The 13,767-nt window shown below is 40.4% G+C and overlaps 1 protein-coding gene across 10 annotated transcripts in view; it reads left to right on the top strand.

Annotated features, from left to right (window-relative positions):
* ints8 (integrator complex subunit 8) overlaps positions 1-13,767 on the top strand; it is an 88,601-nt gene that overhangs the window by 22,530 nt on the left and 52,304 nt on the right. For all 10 annotated transcript variants that reach the window (XR_013498305.1, XR_013498304.1, XM_078215947.1 and 7 more), the window contains exons 3-6: positions 1,466-1,640; positions 1,778-1,918; positions 2,316-2,387; positions 12,708-12,759. Coding sequence is in view for 8 of the 10 variants with exons in the window: in XM_078215947.1 (XP_078072073.1) it covers positions 1,466-1,640; positions 1,778-1,918; positions 2,316-2,387; positions 12,708-12,759 (440 nt within the window). In the remaining 2 variants the exon portion in view is untranslated. The remainder of the gene's footprint in view (positions 1-1,465; positions 1,641-1,777; positions 1,919-2,315; positions 2,388-12,707; positions 12,760-13,767) is intronic.

Raw genomic sequence — 13,767 nt, 5'->3', positions numbered from 1 at the left:
ACTTTGCTATCCCCTTCAGCAATGCTCTGAGAGGAAGGTTCTAGGTTAGGGCAGTTCCACTTGACGACTCTTAAGTGGTCCTCACCTTGACTTAACGAAAATAGTTTTTGCATTCAGTACTGCAGATGCTTGTCCCCAGTGGTTTACTTTGTTTGGAATAAAGTTGGTTTGGTACATGGCTTCACACTTTGCACTTCTGATGATTTTTGCTAAATGCTTTCAGGGTTTAGATTAAGTGACATTTTTAAAGCTTTTTCAAGGATTTTGCTGGCTGAAGTACATTTTTGGGAGGCGAAATTTTGGCAGGGACACAAACGGCCCTGGTGAGCAGACACTTGTTATGCACTCCAGCCGACCTTTCCGTTGAAATCACCAATGAAGAGAGTCAGATGTGATGTAAAACAGGCAGCCAAACAGATGAGCCTCTTTTCAACTTCATTGAAGTTGAATTTTCCCCCTTGTGAATATTTTCTGTTTGAGTGAAAGGACAAGATAATGATGAACACTCATCCCTCTGAACCTCCTGCACTCACCAGATCAGTGGTCAGATTGAAGCAGTTTTGGATATAGCATTACCAATTATCCTTTGAGTTTCAGGTCACAGTTTGGTTCCTAGATCCTTTAAAATTGTAGGTCTTTTGACTAGTAAAGCAGAAAAGCTCTCCAAACAACAATTATCAAAGTTAAATGCCACTTGCCATTGCACATCTAAATCTCTTTGCATTTGATCGTGTTCCTCTACTGTCCTAACCTTCCAACGGATTTGTCATTAATTTTTTTTTGGAAAATGGTGATTATTGTGCCTTATTTTAATTTTTATTCCCTCTGCTGATGTACAACGAGTGAATTAATCTTAGGCCTGCACTGTTCTTTTGTTGACAACCACGTGGTACCACTTGGCAATGACATGCATTTTTTTTTCCTTCCTTGGGGTCTGGAAGATATTGTGTATATGATGTGTGGTGAGGCACAAACACAAGGCATTGAAGCACTAACACAGCCATCAAACTGATCATGCTGTGTGCAGCTTTTAATAATAATCTTTGTGTTGTGGTAATACCGGATGGAGGCTTTTTTCCCTTGCTAGGAAACCAGGGCAGCTCATGAAAAGTTTGGTTGCTCTGTGTGGATAAAGTAAAAGAGAATTTCATTTGAGTATTTTTCTAGAATGATGGTAGATAAAAATAATTTGATTTGAACATATGCCAGTAGTTACAATTAATTAAATTGTGGACATTTTTAATGAACCCCTGTGAAACTTCCTCCAGCACTTTAAGATCAAAGTGTGTGTTTGTAATTGGAAGCTCTAAACATGCAAGTTATCTGTTGGCAGCAGCATCTTTAAACATAAGAAAATCTTCAAAAAGATTTTATCATAAGTCAATTCATTAATTTTTAACTTTTTAAAAATATGTTAGTCATATTATTTCCAAGCTTTACAACACTATTATTTTTGCTGAAATAGATCCATCGCCAATTCAGCTTATCAACCAGTTTTTGGAGCAGGCCTCCAAACCGTCTGTAAATGAGCAGAACCAAGTGCAGCCACCGACTGACAACAAAAGGAACCGCACATTAAAGCTCCTTGCTCTCAAAGTAGCTGCACACTTGAAGTGGGATTTAGAGTTGCTGGAGAAAAGGTAATTATGAAAAATTATGTGCGTTGTGAGGCCTCCTATTTAAATAATGTTTTGAACTAAAACTACCTTGTTCATCTTTTTAGGAGTCAGAGTTGTTACCCATTGAATTTATTAGTTGTACAATTATCTTTCACCAGTTTGAATGTGCCAGTGCTGAATATGCTTCTCAACGAGCTGCTGTGTGTTAGCAAGGTTCCTCCAGGTGTAAAGCATGTTGATCTCGACCTGTGCAGCCTGCCTCCGACAACAACCATGGCTGTACTGGTGTACAATAGATGGTAAGATCAGATGTCTTGTGTGGTAATTAATACCTGATGATATTACATATTTTTGTTCTAAACTGTGTAGAGCAGCTACTTGCGATCACATTCTCGTGCTTTGGTGTAGTTCATAATAAAATAATGAGAAAAGGTGGATAGCCATAAATGGTCAGTTTCCTGTCGCTAGGTGTTACTTGTACATTTTGTAAAGAGATGGAATTTAAAATGCCCTAGCTAAGGAAGACAAAGAGTGTGAATTGTATGGAAAGTAATAGATAAAATTATTTACCAGCTGGTCTGAGCTGTTGTAACATGATATGATTAAAAATTTACAAATTCTGCTTTTTTTTTGTACCATGGAAATGTGTAATTTCCTGACACTTATTCTGAATGATCTTTTTTTTCCTTTGTACAGGGCGGTTAGAACAACTGTCCAGAGCAGCTTTCCAGTGAAACAGTTAAAACTTGGTCCTCCACAATTAAACATGTGAGTTCAAAGGTTTAGAGCAGATTTATCCCAGATTTTCTTGCTGGAGTACAATTCTGTACAGAGTAGCTGCTCTTCAGTACTTTCAAGTAGCTTAGAGACTGTGTAGGGTCAGCAACTACAGAAGACATTGTGACTCAGTCAAGACTGGCCTCACATTTTAGGTCAGTTTTAGTTAAAGGAACAAAGGAACAGGAGTAGGTCATTCAGCATTCCATAATTGAGTTGAGGCTCTTGTGGCAAAGTGGATCAAAGGATGGGGGGGAAGGTGGGATCAGGGTATTGAGTTGGATGATCAGCCATGATCATAATGAATAGCAGAGCAGACTCAAAGGGCCGAATGGCCTCCTATTTTCTATATTTATATGGTACCTTTACCTGATAAGTTGTTGATCTCAACCGTGAAAATTCCAATTGACCCAGGGCCCACAGAGTGTTTCAGGTAACTGCAATGCTTTGTATGGAAAATTGTTTCCTGATTTCATTCCTGAATGGCTTGGCACTAATTTTAAGATTGTACATCTTGTTCCTCCCTTCTTATAAGCTGCTCCTTCTTGAGATAGAGGGTAACATTTTATTAGCAATTGTGATTACTTTTTAAACCTGTGTGCTAGATTTTAATGAACTGTATATCTGGATCACTTTGCTCCTATTTTCTCATCATTAAACAAAATAATAATTTGGTAGTATAGAACTTGTGTTGCTGAAGCTTTTTATCTTGCACTCATCAAGACACTTTGCAAGAATATCAATATAAGGGGAAAATAGCATTTTATGCCACATGGGAAGAGTGCTGATTGGTTGGTAAGCACATTCAAATGCATCAGTTGATGGTGAGTGACAGTTAACTGCCTGGCATTGTTTGAAATTTAAGTCAGGCACATGATTGGTGATGGCATGAACCAATTCCTTCATCCCTGAGGAATGAACCAGCGGATGAACTAGCTGAAACAGGCACAATGTGTGTACATGTTCTTTCTGTCTGCAAAGAATAGAACCCTGTATATTAACACATGTGGCTCCAGTACATGCAAATGTCCCACATTGTGAGCCTGACTGATTAGTTTAAATTGGTTGTCAGTGTAATTCTTAGCACATTGAGGATTATATAGCAAATATTTTCCAATTGTGGAATCACATCTAATGTTGGACAACGTTTTGGTTGGGTACGGTCTGTGCCTTGTCTGTTGCAAACTGCGGCTGGGGCATGCGGTTTGATATGATCTGCTAGTCTTTGACCTACGTTTATAGTGCCAGCCAAGTATCACACTTGCACTGAAATTCATATACCACATTTATGTGATGGGCAGAATGTTTTTTTGGCTTGACGGCAGCATCCTGTAAATGGCGATTACCATTCTTGTTGCTACAAACTCAGAACAATGTCCAACATTAGATGTGATTCCACAATTGGACAATACTTTCTCTAAATGTAGGAAATGCAGCAGCCAATTTGTGCTTAGCACGATCCCACAAACAGAAACATGATAAATAGAGAATCTGTTTTTATGACGCCGATTTTTTTTTTGTCATGTTAATTGTGGGACAAATATTGGCTAGGACTCCAGAGATAACTCCCTTGCTCTTCTAAATCGTGCCATGTGATTGTTTACGTCTACCTAAGAGGAAAGTCGGGGCCTCGGTTTAATGCCCGATCCGAAAGATGACTCGAGTGTGGCATGAATATTGCACTGAAGTGTCAGTGATTTTTAAGTTCAGTTTCTGTTGTGGAACTTGAACCCAGAATTTTATGACTTTGATGCAAAAATGCTTTCAACTAACATGGCTGGCACTATAAAACAAGGTCTTGTGGATGCTCGAAATCTGAAATAAAAATAATGCAAATACTCAGCAGAGTCTGCAGCATCTGTAGAGAGAGAAACAGAGTTAACGTTTCGGGTCGATGACCTTTCAGCTCTGATGGAAGGTCATTGACTTGAATCGTTGATTCAGTTTCTCTCTCCACAGCTGCCACAGATCCAGCTGAGTATTTGCAGCATTTTCTGTTTTTGTTATAACCTTTCCTTGTTGGGGAGTATGAATATTTCCCAGTCATCAAAGATCTGATTGTCTGAAATTAAGCTGCAGTTTAGCACAAATAGCCATTTGTGTACAGTTTTGCTCTGAAGAAGACTCGTATGGACTCAAAACGTTGGGCGAAACCTTAACAAAAAATGGCAGAGTGGTGTTTCTAGCGAGAAAACTGGCATTTTTCTCTCCAGGAAAAACCGATCGGTTTTCTCTCCAAATCTTGTGACACTCTGCCCCTTATGGGCGTAAACCTGATGATGTCGCCAGTGAAAGGCAGAGAAGATCCGAAGTCACACTCTTGCCGCTTAGAATCATGGAATCCCGACAATGCAGAGGGAGGCCATTCCTTCTCCAGAAGGAGTCTGCACCGACATCAACCCACCTAGGCCCTATACCTGTAACCCCACACATTGACTCCGCTAATCCCTCTAGCCTACGCGTCCTGGGATACTAAGGGGCAATTTAGCGTGGCCGACGCACCTAACCTGCGCATCTTTGGACTGTGGGAGGAAACCGGAGCACCTGGAGGAAACCCATGCAAGACACTGGGAGAACGTGCAAACTCCACACAGACACTGACCCAAACAGGAAATCGAACCCTGGTCCCTGGAGCTGTGAGGCAGCAGTGCTAACCACTGTGCCACCATGCTGCCCACTGACGTCCAGATCTTGAGCCCCCACCAGCAATCTCGCTTGCAAATGGTGAGCATGGGCTCAAGATTTCACTGTTTTTTCTCTCCACAGATGGTGCCAGACCTGTTGAGTTTATCCAGCATTTTCTGTTTTTGTTTTGGATTTCCAGCATCCGCAGTATTTTACTTCCATTTTTGTGCACAGTTTTCTTGTCCTTTATCATCATTGCTGTGTTATCTCTACAGCAAATTAGATCTCTCAGATGCAGGATGTTAGAAGTAGCAAGTATTCAAACTTCAAAATTCAAGATGAGCAAAGTACAAAAAATTAATCATTTTCCTAACAACCTTTCAATGGGAACCTGAAAAGCACATTTAGTGATTATCTTCAAAGCTACTGACTTGTACTTCACCTTGTTTGTACTAATGGGTTGTATCTAATGTTTAGAGGGTTGCTATTACGAGAGTATCCAAAACCATATACTGTACTCTAACTTTCACTTGTCTTGGTGTAGCTTTTTTGCACTGCCTCTAGAATTCCTTTTTGCTCAGCTTTCTTTTGGCTTTATGCTTTAGTTAATGTCATGTGAACGATGGTGTACAGGTATATAAGTTTATAGCTTAATTATAGGAGAAAGGCCAATTGTTTCTTCACAATTCAGAGATCTTGACCTATCCCACTCCCCATGTAATTAGTAGCAAGCAGTTCATTCCAGGAATTTTTCCTCAAAGTATATTCTACCTCTGCAGATGAGTTTCAGTTATCAATTTTAAAATGACCGTTTACTAGTTTGAACATGTATCCTCTTAGATTCCCACAGTTTAAAACAATATTGGGGCCACGGTTTCCTGCGTCCATAACAATCTTATGTATATTTAAGGTTATCCCTGGGGTGTCTCCATATTGAAAATTGGTAGTCTAACCAGTTGTTCCTCTTAGCTCTTATCCCAAACACTGAATATTAGCCTTGTAGCTCTACTCTCCACTGCTCCCAATATTTGAATGTCTCTCTTGTCTCTTGGCAACTAGAGCTAGTTGCAGTATTCGAGGGTGGTCTTTACAGTTTGATCATTATCTCCTCTGATTTATAGTTTACTGTTTTGGCTATGCATTTCAGCATACTTTTAACTTTGCTGATTGCCGCTCTGCATTGCTTGGGCATATTTAACATTGGGCCACCAAAAGCTCCCAGGTCCCTCTCAACTTCATTCATAGCTATTTTACTCGTTTTCAGAATGTCATGCTGTTGGCGTTTTCTTTTGTAGCCTTTGTGACTTGTCTGCATTAAATTTTATTTACCATTGTGCAACCATTTGCATATCTTGTCCAACTGATTCTAAATTTCTAAGCTACATCTTCCATTATCCTTCCTAGTTTGTATCATCTGCAAATTTGACCACTTTGCATCGAGTTTCTGAATCCAGGTCAATTAATGCAAATGAGAAACTGGAGTGTTCTCTATCGAGCCCAGGGGTATCCCATTCAATACTCCTGCCCTGTTCCCAGGGTTTGCGCTGCTTCTATTTTATCTTTTAAAAATCCTGCCATTTAAGGTGCAGTTCTCTTTCCTATTCTTGCTTACTAAATATATTCTGCATTGAGTGCAGCTGCCACCTGTCTGTCCGTTCTGACTACTTATATATGATCCCACACAATTTTTTTCCCCAACTTTCATCAAATTTGCCAGGTAGTTTATGTAACACAGATTCCTATGGAACATCCCCATTACAATTTTTTTCTAACCAGGAAACATCAACTATTTTTTGCTAACTGTCCTCTAAATGTGTCTCTAGCAACATGCCCTTTTCTCCTTAAAACACATGGATTTATTTTTGCTATAAATCTTTTGAAATGTGTATTTTTATTTGGTTTTATAGAGGGTGTGGGAAATAGGAGTAGATAAGCCAAGTCATGTAGGGAGAGATTAGTGGCTTAAAGCTTTGTCAAAAACTGGATTTTGATAAGACTTTTTAGAAGTGAAGAAAGGAGAGAGAAGGACATGGAAGGATAAATTCTAGAGAAGTGCACTAAGATAACACCATCATTGGTGGGGTAATGAGGAGTTAGTTTAGAAAACTGTAGAGTCAGAAGACCAAAAGCTGTAGTTGGAGGTATTAGCCTTAGAAAAGGTTGTTGAGAAAGGATGGATGAAGATCATGGGGAGATTTGAAGGCTCAGTTGGAGATTAAGATTTAACGCATTGGAGGTGAAGCCAGTGTAGTGTTGCGTAGATCCTTGAGCAAACCTGGAAATGTGGATGAGGAGGTAAAAAGAGAAGCCAGTTCTGTAATCAGACAGGTAGAAGTGGAACTGTGTAAGGGTATTTACAAGGATCTGGACACCTGAGAACAATGGGTGGCATAATAAACTCTCTCACATAAATCACATTTACTGCCTTTCCTTTATCTGTCATTTCTGCTATTTCCTCAAATGCTGTAAAGTTGGTCAAAATGACCTGCCATTTATGAATCTGTCTTGATTAACTCTGCTTAGCAATTTACCAAAAGCTGAAGCAAAGCAAACAACTTTTTAATGTGTTGTTATTGAATGTCAGAGCAGGCTTGAAGGGCCAAGTGCCCTATTTCTGATCCAAATTCATGTTTGTGTGTTTGTATGAACTCTCTTCTGTTTTGCTTCACTAACTCTCTCTCTCTCTCTGAGACTCATCTCTGACCAAACCTTTGATTACCCCACTTATAGCTCCTTCTTTGGTTTGGCATCTGTTTTTTTAACATCTGAGGTTCACGAAGTCATTACGACACTGAAAGGGCCATTCAGTCTATTGAGCCTATGTCAGCTCTCTAAAGAACAATCCAACCCATCTTATCACCCTGCTCTATCTCTCCAAGTTTAGTTCCCTCAAGTGCCCATCCAATTTCCTATTGAAATCATTAATCCTCTCCACTTCCACCAGCATCTTAGGCAGTGAGTTTCATGAGTTCTTTGGGGCATGTTTGTATGTTACATACACTCTATAAGTGCAAGTTATTGTAATTATAATTAAGTAATGTAAGTAACACTGTTAGTGAAGTTAAACAGCACCTGACTTGCTCCAGGCTGCAAAAGACTGATTTTTAACTTATTTGTATATTCCAACATGATTGCCACAATTCCTGCCTGTAAAGATCTTCCCTGATATCAGAAAAGGTCCTGGCCAAAAGAACAAAGTTGAAGCACCGCCAGTTGAATTTGTCACTTTGTAACAAAAGAAAAGTAGTATACATATGAATTTGCTCTTGCTATATTTGACCCACTATGGCAATGAACCACTTAAAATCAATACAGATGTAATGGAGCAGCAACATTCTGTGCCATTATCTGCATGCATGTAATCTCAATTGTTGCATTCATTCCAAAATGTGCCACAACCTGGAAAATGTTCAATGTCTTAAATCAGAAAGCAGCCACACCTCTGGAAATTGTAATGGATGCTGCCTCAAATGTGGGGACATATCTTCTCATTGTGATTATCCTGTTGGTTGCATTATGAGCTGCTGTCAGCGTAGACATAGAAACCCTACAGTACAGAAAGAGGCCATTCAGCCCATCGAGTCTGCACCGACCACAAACCCACCCAGGCCCTACCCCCCATATCCCTACATATTTACCCACTAATCTCTCTAACCTACGCATCTCAGGACACTAAGGGCAATTTTTAGCATGGCCAATCAACCTAACCCGCACATCTTTGGACTGTGGGAGGAAACCGGAGCACCCGGAGGAAACCCACGCAGACACGAGGAGAATGTGCAAACTCCACACAGACAGTGACCCAAGCCGGGAATCGAACCCAGGTCCCTGGAGCTGTGAAGCAGCAGTGTAGATATTTCATTTTATGTGGCAGAGGACACAGCTAAACTTTAATTGTTCATATAATTGTAGTTACCCTATAAAATTCTTGGAATAATAAATTGTTTGTGGTTCTCCATTTCATCTCCAAAATAGTGACTGGGATCCAAATTTTGGCATTGGTCCCCAAAGGCATTTTTGACATGCTTGTCTTCTACTTGTGTTTAAATATTGCAAGTGTTAGTATTATTTGTATCTAACTAAATGAAACTGTATTAGACTTCAAAGGAAGAAAATACATTTCATTGTCCCACACTCGCAGGAAGTGAGTTCCAGAAAAAAAACTAGTTAAAATTGTAAATAGGTTGGCCTCTTTCAAAACTGTGGTCATCAGGCCCTCTGCCAATAGCACAATCTATACCCTTGTCTGTGCAAACTACCACTCCATCTTCAATTTTGTTTTCCTCTCAAGCCCTTGAATATGTTACCGTACAAATTTGTGGCCATCTTTATTGAAATATATTCCAATCTGTCCAGTTGGGTTTCTGCACCCATAAAGCACAGAAATTGCTCTAATCAAAGCCACAGAGAGCATATTGCATGATGGCGAAAGAAACTGAAAGGTAAACGGGACAGGATGGTAAAAGGTAACTGTAGTGGGAGGAGGATTGTGTAGAGTATAAATGCTGGTGTAGAGCAGTTGGTCCAAATGGCCTCTGTGTGTGCTATAGATTTTATGTAATCCCCTGTAATCATAGTGTACAATCCCTTCCTCCTTGACTTTGCTGCAGTTTTTTTTATTCTTCCATGGGATATGGGCATTGCTAGCAAGGCCAGCATTTATTACCCATCCCTAATTGTCCTTGAGAAGGTGGTGGTGAGCTGCCCTTTTTAACCACTGCAGGCCATGTGATGTTGGTGCATCTACTAGGCTATTAGGAAGGAGATACCAGGATTAAGGGACAATGATATAGATCCAAATCAGGATGGTGTGCGACTTGGAGGGGAGCTTGCAGATGGTAGGCCCTCCCCCACCCCCGAGTGTTGATAGAGGGGTATTCAGTGGCAGTAATACCATCGAATGTCATGGGGAGATGTTTAAATTCTGCCTGTTTGGAGATGGTTATTGTCTGGCACTTGAGTGGCTCGAATGTTACTTACAATCTGTCCTGCTCCCTCCATGCGGACGCTATAGTTAAGAAAGCCCACCAACGTCTCTACTTTCTCGGGAGACTAAGAAAATTTGGCATGTCCGCTACAACTCTCTCCAACTTCTATAGATGCACTATAGAACACATTATTTCCAGTTGTATCACAGCTTGGTATGCTCGTGCTCTGTCCAAGACTGCAATAAATTACAAAGTAAACAAAGTCCAGTCCATCACTCATACCAACGTCCTATCCATTGACACTGTCCACACTTCCCGCTGCCTTCGAAAAACAGCCAGTATAATCAAGGACCCCACGCACCCTGGACATACCCTCTTCCACCTCCTTCCATTGGGGGAAAGATACAAAAGCCTGAGGACATGTACTAAACGGCTCAAAAACAGCTTCTTCTCTGCTGCCATCAGACTTTTGAATGGACTTGCCTCACATTAAGTTGATTTTTCTCTACACCCTAGTTATGACTGTAACACTACATTATGCACTCTCTCCTTTCCTTTTCTGTGAACGGTATGCTTTGTCTGTGTAGTGTGCAAGAAACAATACTTTTCACTGTGATCTAATATATGTGGCAATAATAAATCAAACTTATTAGCTCAAGAATGAATGTTGTCTGGGTCCTGCACCATATGGACATGGAATGCTTCAGTATCTGAGGAGTCATGAATGGTGCTGAACATTGCGCAATCATCCACACTTCTAACCTTATGATGGAGGAAACATTATTGATGAAGCAGCAGAGGATGGTTGGTCCAGGACACATCCCTGAGGAACTCCTGTAGTGATGTCCTGGAACTGAGATGATTGATGTCCTGGAACTGAGATGATTGATCTCTTAACAGCCACAGCCATCTTCCTTTGTGTCAGGTATGACTCCAATTAGTGCAAAGTTTTCCCATGATTCCCAGTTTTGACTTCAGTTTTGCTGGGGCTCCTTGATGTCACACCTGGCCGAAAGCTGCCTTGATGTCAAGGATACTCACTCTCAGATCACCTCTTGAGTTCAGTTATTTTGTCCATGTTTGAACCAAGGCTGTAATGAGATCAGGAGCTGAGTGGCCCTGACAGAACCCAAACTGAACATCAGTGAGCAGCTTACTTCTGAGCAAGTGTTGCTTGATAGCACTGTCAATGACATCTTCCATCATCTTGCTGATGATCAAGAGTAGACTAACAAGGCAGTACTTGACTTGATTGGATGTGGCCTGCTTCTTGTGTACAGGATATGCCTGGGCAGATTTCCACACTGCCAAATAGATGGCAGTGTTGTAGCTATACTGGAACATCTTGGCTTGGGACATGGCTAGTTCAGGAGCACTTCAGTACTATTGTCTGTTGTTGCTGCTGATGGCCTTTGCAATATTCAGTGCCTTCAGCTGTTTCTTGATATCATGTAGAGTGAAACAAATGAAGACTGGCATCTGGGAACCATAAGAGGTGGCTGAGATGGATCATCCGTTTGGTACTTCTGGCTGAAGATGGTTGCAAGTGCTTCAATCTTGCTCCCCCATCATTGAGGATGGGGATGTTATTGGAGCCGCCACCACCACCACCTCCTCTCTTTCCGTTCATACATCTGAGCATATAAATAAATTAGGAGCACTCATAACTATAATCTCAAGCACTTTTGTTTCGTGTTACTTTTGTCTGATTCTGTTTGTGCTGTACCTTGGTGCATGTGTCAAAATTAAAGGTGCTATATAAATGCAAGTTGTGTTTGGTGATCTTTGTTGAGATTGAAAACATGTGATAAGGGGGTGGACCTATGCAGTCTTTGTGTGAGAGACGATATGGGTTTGTAAACTAGTTTGGATTCAAATAGAACTGTGACCATCAAGGGGTGGAATTTGTGTTGGAGGTTTTAGCTTGTGATGGAGCTCAAAGACATTAACTTTGGTTTTTCAGAAGTTTAATTTGAGGGCATTGTAGCTTCTCCAGAAGTGGATGACAGCAAGCAGGCTGACAATACAGTGACAGCGGATAGGTTGACTGTTCTTCCATTGGTGCTTGGCTTGCTTTCAATCCTCCAACCTCCAGTGTTAATCTAAAAAACTTGGCCATGTCCCAACCTGCACCAAGCTCTGCTTATTCATCACTCATATGCTCCATTGACTTGAGTCTTTCAACTTTCCTGATTTGAAATTCTCAATCCCATGGCCTCATTCCAACTCTGCAACCTCCCGCAGCCTAATAATCCTCAAAGTTCTGCATTCCAGCCTTTTGTCTTCCGAAGAATCTTTTCATCCCACCCTTGGTGTCTTCAACTGTCTCTGACTGCATTTGAAGGCAGGGTCCAGATGCAAATTCTAATTTACTGCACAATATAATCATTTGAATCTATATTTTGCCATTACTATTTCTTTGATGATTAAAAATTCATAAATTCTCCATTGTAGATTTGTGCAGAGATCATTTACTGCATATAGTCTAGAGTAACTGCATTGGCAGACATGCCATTTTTCAAATGAAAAGTTAAACCGCTCAGGTAGATATGAAAGATCCCATGGTGCTATTCAAACTAAACCATTTTTGCTCAGTGCCCTGGTCCAAATTCTCCCTTCAACCAGCAGATTTTCAATATTGAGGCCTTGAGCACCATGTCAAAACAAGTTCATTCTTTCTTTTGTCCTATTCTTGATCTCTTTGCCTACTGGTATTTGGCGTTCTATTAAATAAGTTGTTTTCTGCTCTTGTGCACAGAATGAATCAGATGCAGCAAGAAAAAGAATTGACGGATAACATTTTAAAAGTGGTAAGGTTCACAACTGTGCTACTTTACTGTTTGAAAAACTACTGTTAAACCAATATGAAATTTTCTTAAAGCTTGTATTCTTTCTTGGAATAGCTTTTCAATCAAAAAGTCAAAATAAATTTAGGAAGACAAAATGTCAATGCTTTTTGTGTTTAAGTATTAGAGAATAGAAATTAACATTTCGGTTCTTGCCCCTATGGCCTACTCTACATGCTAAAAAAGCCAAATTTGATAATATCCATCTATATTACTTGAATGGTTTACCAGGTTGCTGAATTAATCTTGGACATCATTGTGGGATTGGCCCTTTATCCTCTTAAAGATAAGCTTCATGGAATTCAGGGGCCGTGTGATCTCCTTGAATAGTTTTGTTCATGTCGACCCCCCCCCCCCGGTTTGGGATTGATTTATTCTTTTACCATTTCCAGGAGATCACATGGTTTTGGGTGGGGTAAATAACATATATTCCCAAAGGGCTGGATTTTACATTCTCAAATCCATCCCCACAAATGTAAAATAGGGCTTGATGACATTGGGTCGGCAATATGCCATCAGCATTCCAGTTTCCGATCCAAAATTCCAGAAGGCAAGCAGAAATAATTAGCCCTCCCATCCACTCCATTTTTCATGGATCTGGAGCCCCTCGATTTACAAATCTAATTGGCCTTTTTCCCACTGGACGGCCACTAATTGGCAGTCTGACACTTGATTCAACAGGTTGAGAAGGTGGGAGTAGGAAGACCGCTCAGTTTCCATTCCACCTTTCTCACCCCGCTCAAATCCAGCCAAAGACTTCACAATTCTGGACCAGGAGGTCTTGTCTGTCATTGTTTGTAATGTTTGTGCCTATAATTTTCAGTTAAAAAGTAAAACCGTTTTCAGCTTAATAAAAGTGCTGTGATAAAGTTTTGCCAAAAACATGTGTCCAATGCTTTACAAAGGCTGAATTCTTTACTATCCACTTTGTTGAAAGACTGGGTATGGATAATTATGAGGGTACAATACCAT

This window comes from Mustelus asterias, chromosome 7 (genome assembly GCF_964213995.1).
Source record: "Mustelus asterias chromosome 7, sMusAst1.hap1.1, whole genome shotgun sequence".
Lineage (NCBI taxonomy): Eukaryota > Metazoa > Chordata > Chondrichthyes > Carcharhiniformes > Triakidae > Mustelus > Mustelus asterias.
This window is presented reverse-complemented; position numbering and strand designations above follow the sequence as displayed.